Source organism: Phaenicophaeus curvirostris, chromosome 31, assembly GCF_032191515.1.
Source record: "Phaenicophaeus curvirostris isolate KB17595 chromosome 31, BPBGC_Pcur_1.0, whole genome shotgun sequence".
NCBI lineage: Eukaryota > Metazoa > Chordata > Aves > Cuculiformes > Cuculidae > Phaenicophaeus > Phaenicophaeus curvirostris.
Window position 1 is genome coordinate 1,492,964 of NC_091422.1, and position 20,597 is coordinate 1,513,560.

A 20,597-nucleotide genomic window follows, 5' to 3' on the forward strand; every position below is an offset into this window, starting at 1 on the left:
TGGTTGTGCTACCCCTTCCTCTGCGCTGAGGAAGGGTGAAAGGAGAATTCCCTTAGTTCTTTCCTAATGTGTTTGCAGTTTCTCCATGCTCCCTGGGTCAGCAGGTGCATTTTTGCAAGCAGATCCTTGCACACAAATGGTTTTTTCCAGAGCCACCCCAGCTGGCAGTGTCCAGGGTCTCAGCTGTAGCCCCTCAGCTTGCTCCATCACTGCATCCCTGCTTTGGGAGGACTTTGGAAAGGAGCTGCCAGCTTTCAGCTCTCTCCCTAGCAGCTTTTTCCAGCGAAAGGACTGCCAGATCCATCAGGCAGGAGCACTTGGGCCCAGTCTGGGCTGTGCAGAGCCCTCTGCCACTGCCACCAGTTAATTTCTGGTACCTTCGAAACCTTATTCTCTCCTAAAATCTTTCCTCCTTCTGCTTATTTCAGGAATTCTGTCACTCGGTTGTTTCAAAGAGGCAGGTAACAATACCAAAAGCTGAATTGTCTCAAAATCCCAGGCGTTGCACTGAGCAGACGCCTGTCTAAGTTTGTGATTATTCAGCCTCTTGCCTTTGCTCCGGTACTTTGCCCACCCAAGCTGCTGTGGTTGGCATGGTGGCACCATCACATGCCGAGATAACTCAACGCTTTGGAGCCTAAATTGAACATGTTGGAGATGAAAGTGCCTTCCAGAGGAAGCACTGCTGGGGAGTTGGAAGATCCTTATGGCTGGCAGAAAGAGGGGAGCTTCCTGCCTCTTGGGTGATGTAGCATTGCGAAGGGGCTGGAGTTTGTCCTCAGAGTGAAGCGGGGTACTTAAAAACCTTTAGAAGGAAGAGAAAAGCTCTTTAATAAATAAGTGACTGTAGTCTGTCGTCTCAGACCCACGCTAGTCCCTCACAGGCACTTTCCTTTCCAAGGCCTGATACCTGAGCAGCCTTCCTGATGGATGCGATCGACTCTTTGATCCTGTTCTCCTCAGGTGTCCCTACCACGCTCCCAAAAAGCGGTGCTACTGAGGGCACCCAGAGAGTGCAGGGATAGGACAAGGGGGAATGGTTTTCAGCTGGACGAGGGAAAACTGAGGTGAGATCTTAGGAAGAAATATTTTCCTGTGAGGGTGGGGAGGCCCTGGCCCAGGTTATCTGGATAAGTGGTTGCTGCCCCATCCCTGGAGGGGTTCAAGGCCAGGTTGGATGGGGCTTGGAGCCCCTAATCCAGTGGGAGGTGTCCCTGCCCGTGGCAGGGGTTGGAACTGGATGGGCTTTGAGTTCCCTTCCGACCCAAACTATCCCATGACTCTGTGCTGCTGTGATGTTGCTGCTCATTGTGCCTTGGGTCTTCCCTGCCTCTTCCCTGCAACTTAGTTTAGGGTCAGCGTTCCTGTTGAAGCCTCAGGGTTTACCCTTTCAGGTGCCAACACCACTGCTTGGTGGGCAGGCCAACATTTGGAATCGTAGAATGCTTTGGATTGGAAGGGACCTTGACAGGTCATCTAGTTTACATCTAGTTTACGCCCCTTCAGAAGCTCCTGCTTGGAACACTGAGTTGCATCTGTATTTAGATAACCCTAGGAGTGCTTTTTAGAAGCCAGGCATCTTTCAGAGGGTTAATGATAACTCTTTTCTGGGGAGTTTTGCTGCTGCATCTCCCAGGGTCCTGCAGAAGACCTCGGCGCTCCATGTTCTCCAAGTGGGAACGCCAGCCTTCCACAGGCTGGATTTTCCCTTCAGCGACATCTTGTTCTGTGGGTGAATCACGTTGCTCCGTCTGTGCTTAGTGCTGCAACCACAGCGCTTGAATCTCTCCTCTGCACCGAGCGAGAGTACAGAATCTTTCAGTGTTCGGAGCGGGAGGAGAGCCCCCTTCCCCCACCTTTTTATTTTAAATTTTATTTGGAGGGGAAGCGATGGAGGAGAGCGGCACAGGGCAGGAGCAGGAGATGTGATTAAAGCTTGTGCCGAGCGGATCTGTGGGAGTGGAGTATCGACCTCTGAAAAATCAATGGCTGCTGCGGTAGCAGAGCTGGCTGTTCTGCAAGGTCTCCTCTTGCAGGAAGGTAGTAACGCCAGCAGCGCTTCCTTCTGCCGTCCTCCCTTTTCATCCTGTACCTGCTTTCTGCCAAGCAACCAGACTCATCTCGGTTTACTGAGATGGGTTAGAACAGCAGCTTATTTTTGCAGTCAGAGTGAAATTTCTGGTGTGCCGCTCGGCCCCTCCTCCCAGCAGCCTCCTTCCCAAACGCTCTTTTTCCTGCAGTGCAGCTACAGCCGGCAGCTTCCACCAGGCAAAGCTATGAATGTATATGTTATTTCATAAAGCACAGAAGTGTCCTGTGCAGCAGTGATCTCCTTCCTCAGCACAAGAAGCACGTGGGTCTATTAGAGTGAGTCCAGAGGAAGCCATGGAGATGATCCGAGGGCTGGAGAGCCTGCCGTACAAGGACAGGCTGGGAGAGTTCGGGTTGTTCAGCCTGGAGGAGAGAAAGCTTTGGGGAGACCTTAGAGCGGCTTCCAGCGCTGAAAGGAGCTCCAGGGAAGCTAGGGAGGGTCTCTTGATCACGGAGGGCAGGGATAGGACGAGGGGGAAGAGTTTTGGGCTGCAAGAGGGGAGATTGAGATGAGATCTCAGAAAGAAATGTTCTGCTGTGAGGGTGGGGAGGCCCTGGCCCAGGTTGCCCAGAGCAGTGGTGGCTGCCCCATCCCTGGAGGGGTTCGAGGCCAGGCTGGATGGGACTTGGAGCCCCTGATCCAGTGGGAGGTGTCCCTGCCCGTGGCAGGGGTTGAACTGGATGGGCTTTGAAGTCCCTTCCTGACGGAGACCAGCTCACAGGGACGTCTTAGAGAGACTAGACGGACTACTGCTCTGGTGGCAAGTAGCAATTCTTTATTCCTCAACCAGAGTTTTTATACTCTCCTGGGAGAGCTTGTCAGTTTCTACCAAGCTTGAGTGCGCTGTTTACATTACGGCTGTTCTTACCGTGAGAATACAAGTTCTGCAAGTTCTACAAGTGAGGGACTACGTGTCTGTTCGAGGATTCACACATTCTTCTGTTTGTGCTGGTCTTATCTTAGACCTGCAGGTGTTCTTGAAATATATTTAACTCGGGCCCTGGAATGATGAGAAACTAAGCATGTTGCCAAGAGCCCTGATAGTCCACATCCTCCCTGTCAGGAGGAGCAGCTTTGTTGTTGGCATGATATTCTGTTCCTGACCCTTCCAGGCCAGACAGAATATTGCTCTCCAGGCTCTTGGCTTTCATTATTCTGTCTTTGACCCTTTCAGGCCCCCAGAATGTCTAATAGTTCTCCTCAGGGGAACATAGGTAAACGAGGCTACTGCACTTGAGTAAAAGGATTCCTACTGACTGGAAAAGTGGAAACATGAGTTCCTGTACCCGGGTCAGGGGTCAGGGCAATCCCAATCACAGATAGAGGCTGGGCAGAGAATGGATTGAGAGTGGCCCTGAAGGGAAGGACTTGTGGCCGTCGGTGGATTGGCAGCTCAACGTCATTGCAATGTGCACTTGCAGCCCAGAAAGCCAACCATATCCTGGGCTGCATCAAAATAAGTACAACCAGCAGGTCAAGGGAGGTGATGCTGCTCCTCTACTCTGCTCTTGTGAGACCTCACCTGGAGTGCTGTGTTCAGTTCTGGAGTCCTGGGCACAGAAAGGGCATGGATCTTTTAGAGTGAGTCCAGAGGAGGGCCACAAAGATGATCAGAGGGCTGGAGTGCCTCCCCTGTGAGGGCAAGCTAAGAGGTTTGTGATTATAGAGCCTAGAGAAGAGAAGTCTCTGGTGAGATCTTCCATCAGCCCAGGGGAAACCTGAGTGGGGGGCCGTTTATCAGGGAGTGCAGTGATAGGACAATGGGTAACGGTTTTAAGCTGAAAGAGGGGAGATTTAGATTAGATATTAGGAAGAATTTTTTTCTGTGAGGGCGGCGAGGCACTGGAACAGGTTGCCCAGAGAAGTCTTGGATGCCTCAAGGCCAGGTTGAATGAGGCTTTGAGCAAGCTGACGTAGTGGAAGGTGTCCCTGCCCGTGGCAGAGCTGTTGGAACTGGGTGACATTAAGGTCCCTTCCAACCCAAACTGTTGTATGATTCTGTGATGTGGAAGGTAGCTGTGGAAGGCAGGAACTTGTTGATTCTCAGCTACCTCACAACCTGTGCACTTCCTTGTCTTTATGAAGTTCTGAAGTTTTCACTTGTGTGTTGTGTGGCTCTTTTGTGTATGGCTCTTTCACGAGTTACACAAGAAGGTGCTGTTTCAGTGGTTTAGAAGTCTACCCAGCAGTTGTTTTAAAACTTTTTGGTACTTCCCTATGGAGTTAAATGTAGGTAGTTGCAGACAGAGATTGCAGGTCTTCTGTGTGTGTGTGTTTAAAATCTGAAAATTAAGAAGCACTACTTCAGATTTTTATATGTTTTCTTTCTAGTGGCGACAGAACCCTTGATAAAAGCAGTATATATACTAACCTATACCAGCAAAGGAATCTTCTCTTTCCGGTTCGTACGTTGCTTTTGAAATTTTTTAGCAGAGTTTACCAAAGAGAAGATTTAAGGACTGAAAGAATCAGGTAAAAACTCTTTGCTTATTCTTTTTCATTTCAAGATGAAATGAAAAGCCTGTCACTGAGATTTGAAGATGTAGGTTTGCTGTGGTGGCCTTTGGTGGTTCTGGCAGTGTCTTTTATACTTATTTATTTCAAGGAAAGTGGTTCTGAAGAGACTAGGTTAAATAAAATGGTTCTATGGCTTGAATGGTTGGGAAGAGTTTTTCATTTTGTCAGAAATTAAGGTGCAAACAATTGAGGCTTGTCAGTGATGTACTGTTCACATTCTTGAATAGGGACAGGATGAGAGCGAATGGCCTCAAGCTCTGCCAAAGGAGGTTTAGGCTGAACATTAGGAAAAAATTTCTCACGGAAAGGTTCATTGGGCACTGGCAGAGGCTGCCCAGGGAGGTGGTTGAGTCACCTTCCCTGGAGGGGTTTAAGGGACGAGTGGACGAGGCGCTGAGGGACATGGTTTAGTGATTGATGGGAATGGTTGGACTCAATTATCTGGTGGGTCTCTTCCAACCTGGTGATTCTATGATTGAATCTTCATGTTGTTTGGGCACTATTTCAACAAAATAAGAGAAGCAAGAAGAAGACACTTACAGCTGTACATCATTTGTAAATTTCCGGGTTTACTTTATTCTGATGCCTAAATGTTGCAATTTTGAGAATATCTTTGTCATTTAAAGTATGTTCTCAGGATGGACACCTGCCCTTGTAAACATGCACATGAAATAAGTTTTCAGAAAAAAATTGCCAAGAGAACCAATTCCTTGTTTTGTTCCTCTAATGCTAGAGAGTAATAAGGGGCGCACATTTTACTGGATGAGTAATGCAAAAAATTGGGACAGCCCTTCAAAAGGAACCAAGATGTAATTGCATCCATCAAAAGCTCCTATTTTACAACATCAGGTTGCAAAAAAAGTTGTGCAGAGGCTGGCCTGAAATGTCTGCAGGTGTTACATGTCCCACTGATGTATAAGATATATAGGAAGAAAAAGGTGAAATGTGACCTGTCACCTCAAGAGATTTTAATGGGAAAAGCCATGTGAATACCTCACCCAGCACTCCCTACAGTCAAGCGTAAAACTAAAAGATAATGCTTAATAAAACTTTTAAGGACTTTCTGCAGACTGCTCAAAAATATTTTACCGTTACCCACTGCCAAAGTTTGCCATTCATGGAAATCAGGAGACAGAGCCTACATTTAGGTGTGCCAGTGGGCTCTGCCAGGGCCATGGGCTCCAGCTGCACTGGAAAGGAACTTATTTTACTGGTAATTAATAATGCTGGAGTCATGTGCAAGGACCTGCATGGAGGATCCATGCTTCCCAGGGTAAAAGCATAGGACATTCAAAAGCAATTAGGACTGTGAAGAGCTTTTTGTTGTCTTAGGAACTGAGGGAAAAGAAATTATGACATGCTGAATAAGACAAAATAGGTTTAGTCCTCATTGCAGTGTAGAAAAGCACTCAGAAAAGTTAATTAAGCCGAGGAAATAGACAACAAGATAATTAAGATTAAGCCTAATTTTACACAGCAGGCATTTTGTGATGTTTTCTGAGAGACTACATATCTTCAAATGTAAAATTGTGCCATAGATGTAAGCAAGGACTCAATACATAGTTTATTATTACTGGCAGTGAGATATCTAAGTGAACCTATGGCTGAAAACTGATGAACATTAACACAAAAAACCTGGATGCCTTTGTTGATTATCATGCCAGACTAAAGCCTACTATGCAGTACTGCAGTCATTACAGAGCCACCAAAACATTAGTGTTTAAAGCAGCTGAAAAAATTTAGTTCTGTGTAAGTGGCAAGCCTAAGTTTAAGGCTCTAACATATAAACCTTAAAAAGAGGACAAAAACCTTTCCAGAAAGCAATAAACTGCTAACAAGGGTCTTTTGTTTAAGTTAGGTATATAGTGTTCATTTTCCTTACTATTGGGGACCCCTGATATAGTCTGTAGTATTCCATGTGCTGCCTGGTATAGCTAGAAAACGAAAATCCATACAAAGGATGACACAAAACCTAATTACCATCTTATCCACTTCAAATTTTTATTACTAGGTACACGAGAAATCTTAGAAATGAAAATGAGGAATAAATTACATTGAACTGTGGATTCTGGTTATTTGTTCTTTGAAATGCTTGTACTAATTCTGTGCATAGCAAATTAGTCTCACTTCCTATTAAGCTCAAATCAAGCACTTGTATTTTTTATGCCTAAGCTCATATACCAGAACTGTCAAAACTTTCTGTGTTCTGGGTAATTGATCCTAGAATATCTTTTATAGTTTCTTTAACATTTTCCATCTTCCAGCTTTTGATTATATTGATTCTGTGCTTTCTCGTGTACATGGAAGTCTTGGTTATTTTTGTATTTATGTGCCCTTCCTAAGGAAAGAAATAAGCTGATGAAAAGTGGGTTTTATATTTGTTGTTTTTGAAAAGTAAATAGATTCTCAAAGTGCAAATAAACATAGGTAAAGTTTCATTTTTTTAATAAGTACGAATACATAAAAGCCTTAAGATACCTTAAGATGATGATGAAAAATTAGGAGTTTTAATGCCTGGTGTATGCGTGTCAAACAAATACCAAAACCCCAACAACCTGCAGGTGGATTAAACCCTCTGTGTGATGCCAGTACTGTAGTAGTACGAAACGGCCACGTTTGAGATGTGTGATACACACACAGATGTGTCAGATTATTGGATTATTTCACCTACATCCATGCCACAGTACTGGCATCACAGAGAGGGTTTAATCCACCTGCAGGTTGTTGGGGTTTTGGTATTTATCACACATCTCAAACGTGGCCGTTTCGTACTACTACTTTTCTTACAGCTTATGTTCATGGGCTCATGGTTACATGTAAATTTTAGCTGTGATCCTAAAAATATGTCTTGTTCTCAATCTTTAGCAAATACATTGAAAACATGACTAGAACTGGTTCTTAGAGGAAGCAAGTACTTTGGACTAAGGTACCCATCTGGCCTTTCTGTAGTTATATATATGGATATATATATATATAAATATGGAGCACAGACTTCTTAACAGCGCATGTAGCAATAGGACTTGATGATTCTGTCGGTCTATTCCAACCTAGTGATTCTGTAATTCTGTAGCTTATTCAGTTGCTGAAAGCTAGTTGATCAGCTGTCATTTTAGTTAAAAACTTTTTATTCCACTATTACAAAAATTAAGTGTTTGTTTTAATGTTGACATAATAGAGAACATTCAAAATTACTGTGTTCTTCGCAGCTTGTCAGAGGAAAAGGAAAACAAACAGTCACTACATTTCTTAAGGAATCCAAGCCTTGATTTATTTTAACTTGTGAAATAAAAACCTCTACCAGCAAACTCTCTGGAAATCTATTTGTGTCCTTGAACTCATAGAATCATAGAATAGTTAGGGTTGGAAGGGACCTTAAAGATCATCTAGTTCCAAGACCCCTGCCATGGGCAGGGACATCCCCCTAGAGTTGGTAGAGACCCCCACCCAAGAAGATGCAATACTGGACCTTATTATCAGCAATACAAGCAAACTCATCAATGATATTAGGATTGGAGGCAGCCTGGGCTGCAGTGATCATTCACTGGTGGAGTTCAAGGTCCAGGGGGACATGGGACAGGCGAGGAGTATAGTCAGGGAACTAAATTTTAGGAAAGCAGACTTCCAGCTCTTCAAGGAGTTACTCAGTAGGATCCCTTGTATCAGGGTCCTCTGAGACAAGGGAGTGGAACAGAGCTGGAAAATATTCAAGGATGCTTTCCATAAACTGCAAGAACTCAATACTGTCATCTTTATAGTATTAACCATATCCTTGGTATAAAATAAAATGAGTGGACTTAAGCATTAAAAAGGAAATGGAAATTTAACTACACTACAGGACCAGCTCCTCTTCAAAACAAAATCCCATAAGTTGCCAGCTATGTGTCACACAGAAAGAGCCTCTCTTCTCTGTGCCTTGAAACTTCTTCTTCATTCATTTCTGCTGTTTGTAAAGTTCATTGTTCTTCCCTGGAGGCCCTCCTCACTTTGGACATTTTAAGTAGCCTGGTTTGGAAGATGCAATGTGATTATCTGGAGTAGTGTTGAGAGTCAAATGTTGATTCTCTGGAGCAGTGTTGAGAGTCAAAGCAGGTTTATCTTTAGAAACAGTGCTCCTAAGGCAAATGTGCAAAATGAGTATACAAAGCTACTGTCAGCAGTTCTGTTCCTCCTATATGCCCTCTGAGTGTTAATATTTTAAGTGCCAATTATTGTAACATCACTTTTGTCCTGTTTGTACAACAAGGCTCAACTAAATGTACTTACTGTACCTTGCTTGCATATATTGTATTTTCTCATTGTGGTAAAAGCTGTGTCTTCACCACTATCCTCATTCTTCTAGACTCAGCATTCAACCTACACCTCCTATATGGCAGCTAACATTTTCCCCTTTGAACCTGAAAGATTTTGTTTTCACAACATAATGTTGAATGAAGCATTGTATCTTGTGGGTGGCTTGAAATTGGACTCTTCTTTTAGTAGAATATCTTACTCTTTTTTTGTGAGTATGTGACCTGCATCTCTGCACTGAATGTTAACAGCACAAGAAATCTCATTAACAATGTGTTCATAAAACATTGTTAATGAGATTTCTTGTGCTGTTATTACTTTCAGGGGTGGCTTGACATATTTACGTGCTCCATGCAGCTGTCAAGAGGCCAAAATTTTAGCTGCTGACCTAGCTTTGTCTTCTAGCTTCTTGTGGTACTGTGATAGAGTGATACAGCTGAATTCTTGCCTAGATTGTAGAAACATGCTGATAGTGAACAGTCATCTGTTGTCAAAAACACCCTGTTTCTGAAATGTTGCAAACACTCCCCATCAGGGAGTGTGAGAGGGAGCTAGACCAGTGGAGCAGGGCCCTCTCACTAACTCAGCAACCTGCTGGAGCTGGTGTGTCCAAACACCGTCCACCTGCAAACTGCAAGGTTGGGGCTACAAATGATGGGGAATGGCAGCAAGTTCCTGCCAGACGAAAGAAACCTGCTCCCCTCACCCAGACACCAAAACCCCAGATCCCCCTGGTGAACAAGTACCAGGTGCTGCAGGTGGAAACTCTCCATGAGGATGATGGTTCCAACAGCCTAGAATCCTTCCCTAGGCCGCACCATCGTCAGAGAAAGATAAAAACATCCTCCATCAAAAAGAAGAGGAGGGTGATTGTTGTAGGGGACTCCTTCCTAAAAGGAACGGAGGGACCCATTTGCAGACCGGACCCGCTCCACAGAAAGGTCTGCTGCTTACCGGGGGCATCAGTGAAGGAGGTAGCTAGAAAACTTCCTTCCCTAGTCCATCAAACAGACTACTATCCTCTGATAGTAGTCCAAACAGGTAACGATGGTCTAGTAAACAAAAAGACCAAAACCATCAAGAATGACTTCAGGGCCATTGGGAAAATGATGGAGGGCTCTGGGGCACAAGTACTATTCTGCTCCATCCCAAGGCTAAATAGAGAGGAGCAGGAAGTCAGGAAGAAGAATTCGATTAATGCCTGGCTCTGAGCCTGGTGCGAGGAGAGGGGCTTTGGCTTCTTTGATCATGGGGGGGCTCACGCACCCCCAGGCTTTATCGCTAAGGATGGGACACGTGTGTCTCCCTAGCTAAGCTCATAAATCGAGCTTTAAACTAGATGTGAAGGGGGAGGGGGTTGAGCCCAGGCTAGACAGGAACGAGCCTGGACGAGGGGCAATGGTGATTGGGAGAGGGTGTGCTGGTGTGGACCACCAGTACCTCACCACACAGAAAGTGGGGGAGAACACACCTCGGGGTGCTAAAAGAGATAGAGGCACTCTGGAGCCAGCTACTCCAGTAGCAGTTGGGAACGAACCCTGTTCCCTCTAAGAGGGCTGAAGACTCGGCAGCTCAGCTGAAGGGCATTTACACCAATGCACACAGCATGGGGAATAAGAAGGAAGAGCTGGAAGCTGTCGTAGGGCAAGGGGCCTATGATGTTGTTGCCATCACAGAAACGTGGTGGGACGACTCATATAACTGGAGTACGACTATGGTGGGGTATAAGCTCTTCAGGTGGGATAGGAAGGGTGGGAGAGGAGGCGGGGTAGCCCTCTTTGTAAGGGAGGACTTGGACACCGTTGAGATGGATTGTGGCCATCAGGAGGTTGAGTGCCGGTGGGTTAAAATCATAGGAGCCCGTAAGAAGGTAGATTTTGTGATGGGAGTCTGTTACAGACCACCCAGCCAAGGAGAAGCAGCTGATGAGCTCTTCTATAAACAGCTGGGGTTAATCTCTACATCAATGCCTCTCGTTCTTGTGGGAGACATCAATCTTCCCGATATCTGCTGGAAGTACAAAAGACCAGAAAGGAAGCAGTCTAGGAGGTTCCTGGAGTGCGTGGAAGAATTCTATGATACTATGATTCTAATTTTCGTCTAAACTTATATATTACACGTGGTAGCGGTGACGTGGAGCCAGGGGTGCCCCTGGGGGCTGGGGGCAGCCCGTTGCGGTGGATCTCGGGCACACCCACGGTCACCCACGGTCACCATGGAGCCATTGTGATGTCACCGCTCGGTCGCCCAGGTAACACGCTGATGTCACCAAGGGCCTCGCCCTGGCACCCCTATAAAAGCGAGAGGGAGGCCACAGAGCTCCAACAGCCCGGACCAAATATTTGAGGTCTGAAAGCTGCTAGAGCAGCCAGGCAAGTGTCCGCTCATCTTTGAAGTGGACAAGATTAGGGACGAGAGCAGAAGGGAACAACATGGATCCCACGCGTAGTTCCCTACCAGGGAACAGCCAGAGCAGCCAGGTGGGTGGCTGCTCACCTTTGAAGCAAAACGCATTGGCTTTAGATCACGAAAAGAAAAGCGTGGAGTCCAGTGCTGTGTCCATGCCAGGGAGCAGCCAGGGGAGTGGTTGCTCACCTTTGAAACGGAGAGCGTTAGATACAAGTGCAGAAGAGAACAACATGGATCCCAAGCGTAGTTCCCTGCCAAGGAACCAACAGAGCTGGTTGGAGAGTGGCCGCTCAGCTCAGGAAGGGAAGAGCGTGCAGTCCAACGCTGTGTCCATGCCAGGGAGCAGCCACTCCCTGCACTTCTCCTGGAAGCGGAGAGAATTGGCTTTAGGTCGGAGAGGGAAGGGTGTGGAGTCCACCCGTGTCTCCAGGCTAAGGAAGAGAAGACTCTGGAGAAGACAAGTAAGACATGCTCTCACTTCTCTGTTGAGGCGTGGTGTGAACCCCGGGCATGACCACGCACCAGAGGACACTGAGGAGCCAATGGAGGTGGATCCACCTGACGACAGTGAGGCGCCTATGGAAGTGGATCCACCTCAATAAGAATCATCCACAGCAGTGGGTCCACTGCCCCAGCCATCCCCCGAACTGTTACAAACAACATTTTTCAGAAGACAATAGGCATTCAAAGCGGGGAAATTTAGACAGAAAAACCAAAGAACTAATAAATGAGACATTAAATATAACCATAGTCTACCTCTTGTATCTTATGCCATAATAGCATTGTGATACTTGTACAGTCCTGCTTTTCAGGGTTGCTTGTTTTAAGTAGGTACTTATGGGTGAATTGCCCATTTCCACCTTTTTCTGTGACTGTTTAGAAGAGCTCTGATCTGTAATGTCTCCAGTTTTCTCTCCATTATTTAAGATTCAATTCTTGATCTGCTCTCTCTGTAACTAGAAAATTAGCTCCTTTCTTGCATCTCTTTAGTGTGACTAAATTTTTGATCATTTTTCTTCCAGTAATGAAGAGAGCACGCTTGGAAGTCTTTATAATGTTGACCCTCTTTTTTATGAATAGCTTTTAGAATTGCTTCGGATTTTAAGCTTGTCTTGTTTATATGAAGGAATTCAAACAATGGGAATTGTTAGCAAGATTTCTTATTATATTAGTTATTTCTTATATTAGTTTAGTTAGCAAGAGTTCATAAAGATGTAATTGTTATTAGTTTAGTTATTTCTTATATTAGTTTAGTTAGCAAGAGTTCATAAAGATGTAATGTTAAGAATAAGCCCGTGAGAAATTTCCATGTGAAAATTTCTCGTGGACAAAATTTCTCGTGGACAGTATTTCTTAAACAACTGTCCACAAGAAATTTTGTCCACGAGAAATTTTCACATGAAAAGCATGTGAATTGGATAGGTTGATGCTCCTACACGTGGTAGTGGTGACGTGGAGCCAGGGGTGCCCCTGGGGGCTGGGGGCAGCCCGTTGCGATGGATCTCAGGCACACCCACGGTCACCCACGGTCACCATGGAGCCATTGTGATGTCACCGCTCGGTCGCCCAGGTAACACGCTGATGTCACCAAGGGCCTCGCCCTGGCACCCCTATAAAAGCGAGGGGGAGGCCACAGAGCTCCAACAGCCCGGTGGCACAACACTCGGCCAGACTCAGCATGGCCCGGTACCGGCGCAGCACATCTCGCAGCCGGTCCCGCCGCCAACGCAGGCCGTCCCGCCGCCAGGGTCATCTCAACAGCGCCAGAATGCGAGGAGGCGCCGGCCGACTGGGGCACCCAGATCCAAGGCTGGAGTGAACCGGCGCCGGCCGAGGACATGCACCCGTCGTCGCTGACCCCAGCACTGGGTGTCTGTGGAAGCAGTGTCCTGGAGAATTACAGACACTGCAATGCCATGACCATCAATGAAGTTGAAATGAAAGCATGAGTGTGCGTTTGTGCCCTTGTGTGGCATCTGCATGTCCCTTGGTTTCCTACACCATGGATGGGTGTCTGTGTCTGTTGGGGGGTTGTGGCCTCTAGGTGGGCATCATTGTCTGCTGGGGGAGAGCTGTCCCGGGGGTGGGAATCCACACTCGCTTCAACAGCGAGTAGACCTGACGGCCGGGTTTCGTCCTCCCCACCCCTGGCCCCGGTTCCTGCCTTGGTCTGGGTAGACGTGGCCGCCTGCTTCAACGGCGGAGGGGCGGGTAGACCTGACGGCCGGGTTTCGTCCTCCCCACCCCTGGCCCCGGTTCCTGCCTTGGTCTGGGTAGACGTGGCCGCCGGCTTCAACGGCGGAGCGGCGGGTTGACCTGACGGCCGGGTTTCATCCGGTTTTCACCCACTGAAAAAACATGTCATTTCAGGCTCTTTGCAAACACAGGCTAACAATAATAATTGTCACAGCGACAACAACCTTAACTGCTGTGAGAAAGCCAGATTAAAACATCATTGCCTCAAGGATTGCGGCTGTTGCTAAGCTGAAGCAGACTTGAGCTGGAGACACTGCATGACAATGCCCAGGCCCAGATGGGTGAAGCTGTGGAGACACGACAACCTGGACTGACGAAGCTATAAAAGCATCCAAAAAACTCGCACGCTCGCCTCTGCCTACCACTAACTCTTCGCGGGAGCCCTGACTTTTCACCAGGCTGCTGAGACACAGACCCTTGAAGACCCATGGTGGGAACTATTCTTGCAATCCTATTCTGAACTCTCGCCTGAGTTTCTATCTTTGTTCCTCACTTTCCTATCACTGCTCATGTTACCTTGCCTTTCATCTTCTGCCTTTTTTGCAATAAAGAAAACCCTTTTCATTTACAGCAATTGACCTCGTTTTTATATCGTCTGGGGGATTCCAAACAAAACCCTCCGGGCTTCGGCTTGGGACCCTTACAGCCGCCCAGTACACCAGCAAACTGCCACCCATTTTGCTGCATAACCAGTCCTAAATACTTCTCTCAAGCCCTTGCAGCCGGCAGCTGAAGTCAGATTTACCCCAGGGAAGAACAAATTCTAAGCAAGAGAATTCTGTAAATCAACCCCACGGCACGAGGACTCCAGCCATGATGGAGGAGTTTGTACCTTCATCCCGGTTCATGGGGATATCCACAGTCCCTGGGGATGATACAACAGCAGAGAGGCAGAGAAAGCTCAAAGGCAGCACTCCTACACCTCCCACAAAGAAAAGCAGGTATTCTGCACACAGGCAACTGCATGCACAGCACAGGAGGCTTTGCAGGCGCTGTGCCCCTCCTGACCTCGCTGCTGATGCACTTCCAGCCGAGCTGCAGCACCCTGGTACTGCAGGGACTCACACTCCACCAAGAACAAGACAAAACTGTATTCAATTTATCCAACATTTCTATTCCACTGTCAGTTCCCCCGTGCTCCTCAGCAGAAACCGCCTAGTGTGGCGGAAGCTGTGCAGAGGAGCTCTCACTGGCAGAGCTCCCTACTCCACACACTCACCCGCTCAAGGGTAAGACAAGGGACAAAGTATTGGACATCAGGGCTCTCTGGGGTTGCCTCGCCCTGCTTCTCTTTGTAGCCATGTTCATATGTCACTCTGCTGCCTCTCTAAAATTGAAGAGCGGCACTTTGCCTTTCCTGGGTACAAGTTTATCTCCTCCATCCCAAAAATGAACACTATTTGTTACTAATAAATCATATTTTAAAGGCACCAGTTTATTTGGCAAAGCTTGTCTCAGTGACATGAAGCTCGTGTTGCTTGGTTGCTTGCAGAATTGCCTTAAGCCAGCAAAATTTTTACCCTAAATATTAATGATGTTAAATCATTTCTCAGTCTCTCCAAAGAAACAGATAATTCCACAAGCATGGGGAGCTAGAGATCACAGGGTACTTTCTCTTTAGTTCTCTATATCCATGCTGTTTGAGGGTAGCACAAGTTGCAAAACTAAATCTAAACACCAAATGAAAGATGAGAAAACAGGTATTCCCAAAGAGATCTTGCCCCTGTGGCCTGGTGCAGAAACATCTGCTGGCTCAAAGTTATCCAACAGAGCCATGCTAAGAGGTAGCAGGATGTTGCCTGGTTTTGTTCCCCTGCAATGCTTCCTCCCTTCCACCCCCTGCACTAAATCCTCCTCCGGTAACTGGCCAAGAGAGCAGCATTGACCCCTCACGGCACAGCACTGAGATTCAGACACGCAAGGATCACAGCACTGACAGTCAAACCTCTGAGCAAAAGCCATGCGCATTTGGCATGGAATAGGGGCCTGGAGGCAGAGCAACCCCAATTCCGTGCATGAAGACACAGGCACAGCAAGACAGCTGCCCTCAGGCTCTGGGGTGATGTGTCTGCCTACTTATTCCTATACACGCCCTTCCAGGCAGGCATCTCAAAGCCATCAGCAGCACAGCAACCTCGCTGGAGCTAAGGACATGGCCCAGCACTGAGGGATAAAAGCAATCTGAAACACTGAAGAGCCTTCAGACTGCGAGAGCAGCATCTTCGCGACACGGACAGAGGTTCCCCCAGTTCTACATCCAGTACCACCCCACTAAAACCAGTGCAGTTCCCCAAACCAGATGCCCTGTTCCAAAGCCAGCCCTGGAGGTTCATCTTCCACTGAAGGCACGACCCTCCTGGGGCCTCCACTCTCACCTGCTTCTCCTCAGGGATGAAAAGGATGTGGAAAGTTGCAGTCCTGCCAGGTGGTACCTTGTGCCAGGCAAGATCGTGATTGACCAACTTGAAATACGGTGAGATCTCCGTGGTGACCTTCACCAGCCGAGGAACCTGAAGGAATGACAGGAAACCATAACTTTGCCACTCATGGAAACACAAGAAGAGACCTGGACACACCCTGGCAAAATCCTTCCTCAGCCTCCCTGCCAGAGCACCTTTCACTCCAGAGGGAAGTGTGCAGACCACGCAAGGGTGGGCTCAAATCCCTTCTGCCTGGGCAAACAGCTCTCGGCCAGAGGCAGCCGGGCAACACCTCTCTGGGAAGGAAGCGCCAAGCAGGGAAGACACCAGCAGTGCGGAGTTACAGTCACACCATCAACCAGCCCAAAGATCCTGCTTGCTTCTGCCTACACACATCCATGCAGTCACACCTCCAAAGGGGGAATGCGTTCTCTGAAGGTCAAACAGTATCTCTTATCCTGGAGGAAGGAAAAAAGTCCCTTGTAACAGACCGGGCGTGAGTGAGGCAGTCAAGCCGCGGTGCCACACAGCCACGCAGGCGCAGCAGCGAGAGAAGGAGACCACAGACACCACGGCCTTACTGGCAATAAAAGCAAGCTTAAGAAGAGAAGAAGGAGGAACACAGGAAAACAGAGACACGAGTAGACGTCGTACTTGGGGACACGGTCTACTGTCAGACTTAGCAGGGCTGGATCGATGATTGGACTCAATGATCATAAAGCTCTTTTCCAAGCAAAACCATTCTGGGATTCTGTGATCAAACCTTCCTGTCCCAGCACTTACTCATTGTTTCTCAGAACCACCGCCTCTTCATAGACCTCAGGGGCGACGAAGTTCTGAAATACCAACCAACTCCGCCGGGAAAGGCTGGAAGAAGCTCTTTCGCCGGTCACCTGCTGAGAACTGGAGACACAAGACAGACAGTGGTGAGTGGTTCAGCTGCTGGGACAAAGATTCATGAATGAGAATCCAAGGCTGGTCTCCACAGAAGTACAGTGTGCCTTGGGAAGCGCATTTGCCTGGCTCACTCTGGGGAAACAGGAGCTTACCCATCCATGTTCTGAGGTGATCAATAATTTCTGGACCGCTTTAAGCAGGCTCAACCTAACAATCACACAGGTGGGTCCCCTGCTCCTCCACAGAGACCCTGGTCATGCTGAAGCCAGTGGCTGCAGCATGTTGCTAGTTACTTGTGTGCTTGTCTGATGTGTTCCCCAGCTCCTGGGCAGCCCAGGGCAATCCTTAACCAATCGTTACGGGTCTTTCGCTGGCAATTTTCTGCTCCAGAGCCCACCTCAGTCATCGACACGTTTGGACACCCAGCAGTCATGTGAGAAAAGCAGATTTAAACAGATATCTGAGAAACCAGTGATCAGGATAAAGCACATCCACTCCGCTCTGCCCAGGGCGATTCCCCCATAGAGCTGGCAGCATCCCGCAGGCTGCAACCAGAACACCCTTCTAAGGCTCCCACACCTTGTTCCAACCCAAAACACTCATGCAATTGGTTTTGTTAAATCTTAAGCAATTATCACAGGGCCTACAGCCTTCAGAGGCTGTGAAGGTTTTTGCAGGCTGAAGGACACAGGCAAATGGAGGCTGTCCTTGAAAAGACTTTGGCTGGGAGGAGAAGCAAAGTAACAAGAAGAAACACCACGGCGCAGCAACAGTTCATCTCAGCCAATAATATTCCTGACCTAGGGGGGGAACAAGTAGCAAAACCTACTCACTGTAAAGAATACATCGCCTGTTCTCACCAGTTAACATATGTAAAGGAGCCATTAAGCCTAAATAAAGGTCTTTGCTCCTCAGGCAGTTGTCCCTGCAGCAATCCCCTCCAGAGGCCAGGGCTACTCCCCCTGAGGGAGTCCTGACTCCAGGCATTTCACACGTTCAGCAAGAGGATGGAAACTGGCAGGGTCCTCATGCCCATGTGCTCTGCCCTGGTCTTCCCCCAGCACTGTGGTTACCCACGGTAACTGGGATGGGAGCTGACTCCAGCAAGATCCACCGCCTTCAGCCAAGGTTATTTCTATCAGCCCAGTGCACATCAGGACTGCAATGTCCCACTGGCAAAATAGGCTTTCTTCGTCCCCTAGCAGAAGGAAACCACTGCCCCCCGCAGCCTGAAAGGACCACAGAGCCCAGTCACCAAGGGGTCTGCAGGAGCTGGAGCCAAGCCTGTCACAAGCAGGCACCTTCTGCAAACGTCACATCAAAAAGCAAAGAGAAGGGCAGGAAAAGGCCACCTTGTGATAAGAGGCTTCACTCACGTCTCGAAGCTGGGGAATCCGGCCATGACTCAGTCACCTGGAAAAAGCAACAACGAGACTGTGACAATCTAGAATCCCATTTGTGGCAGACAGGACACCCGTGTCTCCAGGCTTTATCTCCTTCCTCAGGCCGCTCTGCCACCAGCCTCTCACCCTGTTGCCATCTCTCTCCCAGCCGCTCTGCCTGCTGCTGCCACTTCTCAGGGACAGGCTCTGGCATTCCCTGCAGCCCGGGAGAAATAATTGTGAGGGTCCTTAAGCAAAGAAAAGGCAGGAATGTGAAAGCCATTCTGGCAGGGGGCGGCCGGGCTGGCAGCTGCTGGCACATCTCCGCCCCCTGAGATGATGCTCGGATGGGAGGGTGCTGCACACACCCCCTGGGGTAAGAATACACAGACAATAAGAGATTGCTGGAGTCCATCAGAATGTAACACGACTACACCGAATGTACCCCTAGACCAGCCAAGAAGATTGCAACTAACTATTTTGTATGTGCCTACTTTTACTATAAATGTAACTCCACAGGCACAGCCGGGGTCGCTCCCCTTGAAGAGCGTCCCTGGCGGCCAGTCTGGTTTTTTAACCTCTTGCGCAAGAGAATAAATACTGTACTTTATTTTGGTACCAGCTTGCCGTGCCGTCTCGTTCTTAAGAGTCTGGACCCTAACAATAATAAGCACCAGTAACAACCAGTGTATTCCCCAGCGGCCGGTTTGTCTTTTTCCTGGGCAAGGGGTCCAGGTCGCAGGACTCGGCACCTTCGTTCTGCTCCAGGAGCAATTCTACATAAAAGTAAAGGTGCACGTGCTTTGGCGACCAGCTGGACGTGGGTAACTTCTGCCTGTGGGAGATGGCGTGCCCCACAGAGCTCATCCCTTGGGAGAAGGCAGCGGCCACCCTCCGCTTTCCCCCTCCACCTCTTGGGGGATGTCTGCTCTCTGCTCCTTGGAAAATGCTGGACTCAAAAATTGCCTTCAAAGGTCGTGGCAGGGCTTGAGCTTCCCTTGTGGGAAGGGATAAAAGGGATCCTGGCACCCATGTAGGAGAGACATCCCCCTTGGCCACTCTGGCATTGTCCCTGGGATGGTGCTTCCTGCAGCTGCAGGGCCCAACCCTCCCCTGAGGGAGCCCTGGCAGAAAGAGGACACTTCCCTGCTGGCTCTTGTGAGACAGAAGCAGGTTCTGGAGGCTGGCTTTGGGCTGGACCTCCCTGACACCTCTGTTTTTCGGCCAGTCTTCTCACTAGGAAAGTGAACATCTTGTGCCAGCTACAGTATGTGCTGAGCAGACGGGTCTCCTGTTATCCCTTCCTCTTTGTTTATAGTTTTTCCTTCTCTGAGGAATGTATAGTTGGGCAGACAAGGCAACTGGTACAATTCAGTGGAGATATGGCTGTTGGGAAGCTTATAATAGCATTAAAAATCATTCTTAGATAGAATAACCAGGTTGGAAGAGACCCACCGGATCATCCAGTCCAACCATTCCCATCAATCACTAACCCATGTCCCTTCAGCTCCACCCGTCCCTTAAACACCTCCAGGGAAGGTGACTCAACTCCCTCCATGGGCAGCCTCTGCCAGTGCCCAGTGACCCTTTCTGTGAAAGATTTTTTCCTAATGTCCAGCCAGACCCTCCCCTGGTGGAGCTTGAGGCCATTCCCACTTGTCCTGTCCCCCGTCACTTGGGAGAAGAGGCCAGCACCCTCCTCTCCACAAGCTCCTTTCAGGTAGTTGTAGAGAGCAATGAGGTCTCCCCTCAGCCTCCTCTTCTCCAGGCTAAACACCCCCAGCTCTCTCAGCCGTTCCTCATCAGGCCTGTTCTCCAGCCCCCTCACCAGCTTTGTTGCTTTTCTCTGGACTCTCTCCAGAGCCTCAACATCCTTCTTGGGGGGAGGGGCCCAGAACTGAACACAGGATTCGAGGAGCGGTCTCCCCAGTGCCGAGTCCAGAGGGAGAAGAACCTCCCTGGACCTGCTGGCCACGCCGCTTCTGATACAGGCCAAGATGCCACTGGCCTTCTGGGCCACCTGGGCACACTGCTTATTATTTCTGCTTATTCCACATTATTAAAATATTTCCGCTTATTCCACAGCTGGCTCCAATCCAAAGGGAAATCAGCAGAGATATTAGAAACAGCCATGATTCCATTTCTATGTCACATTATGATGTGCTGCTCTACTCCGAAGGATTTAGTAGAGGTTCACGGAAACTGATATAAAAGACGACAAATTGAAGGCAAAGGGAACTTGAAGATTCCTTGAAAGGTGGACAAAATTTCATTCTGTGTGTTGGAAACAAACTAGCTCTCCCCATAGTTTTCCTTTCCAAAAGACTCATTGTTTTG

The 20,597-nt window shown here is 48.2% G+C and overlaps 1 protein-coding gene across 1 annotated transcript in view; it reads right to left on the bottom strand.

The window, feature by feature from the left end:
- Positions 1-18,280, bottom strand: part of LOC138732431 (DDB1- and CUL4-associated factor 11-like) — an 82,155-nt gene extending 63,875 nt beyond the window's left edge. Inside the window, exons 1-5 of the mRNA XM_069879046.1 lie at positions 18,255-18,280; positions 16,765-16,884; positions 16,563-16,578; positions 15,937-16,071; positions 12,996-13,178 (exon numbers count right to left, since the gene is read on the bottom strand). Of these exons, the coding sequence (XP_069735147.1) occupies positions 12,996-13,178; positions 15,937-16,071; positions 16,563-16,578; positions 16,765-16,884; positions 18,255-18,280 (480 nt within the window). The remainder of the gene's footprint in view (positions 1-12,995; positions 13,179-15,936; positions 16,072-16,562; positions 16,579-16,764; positions 16,885-18,254) is intronic.
- Between the last annotated feature and the right edge of the window lie 2,317 nt (positions 18,281-20,597).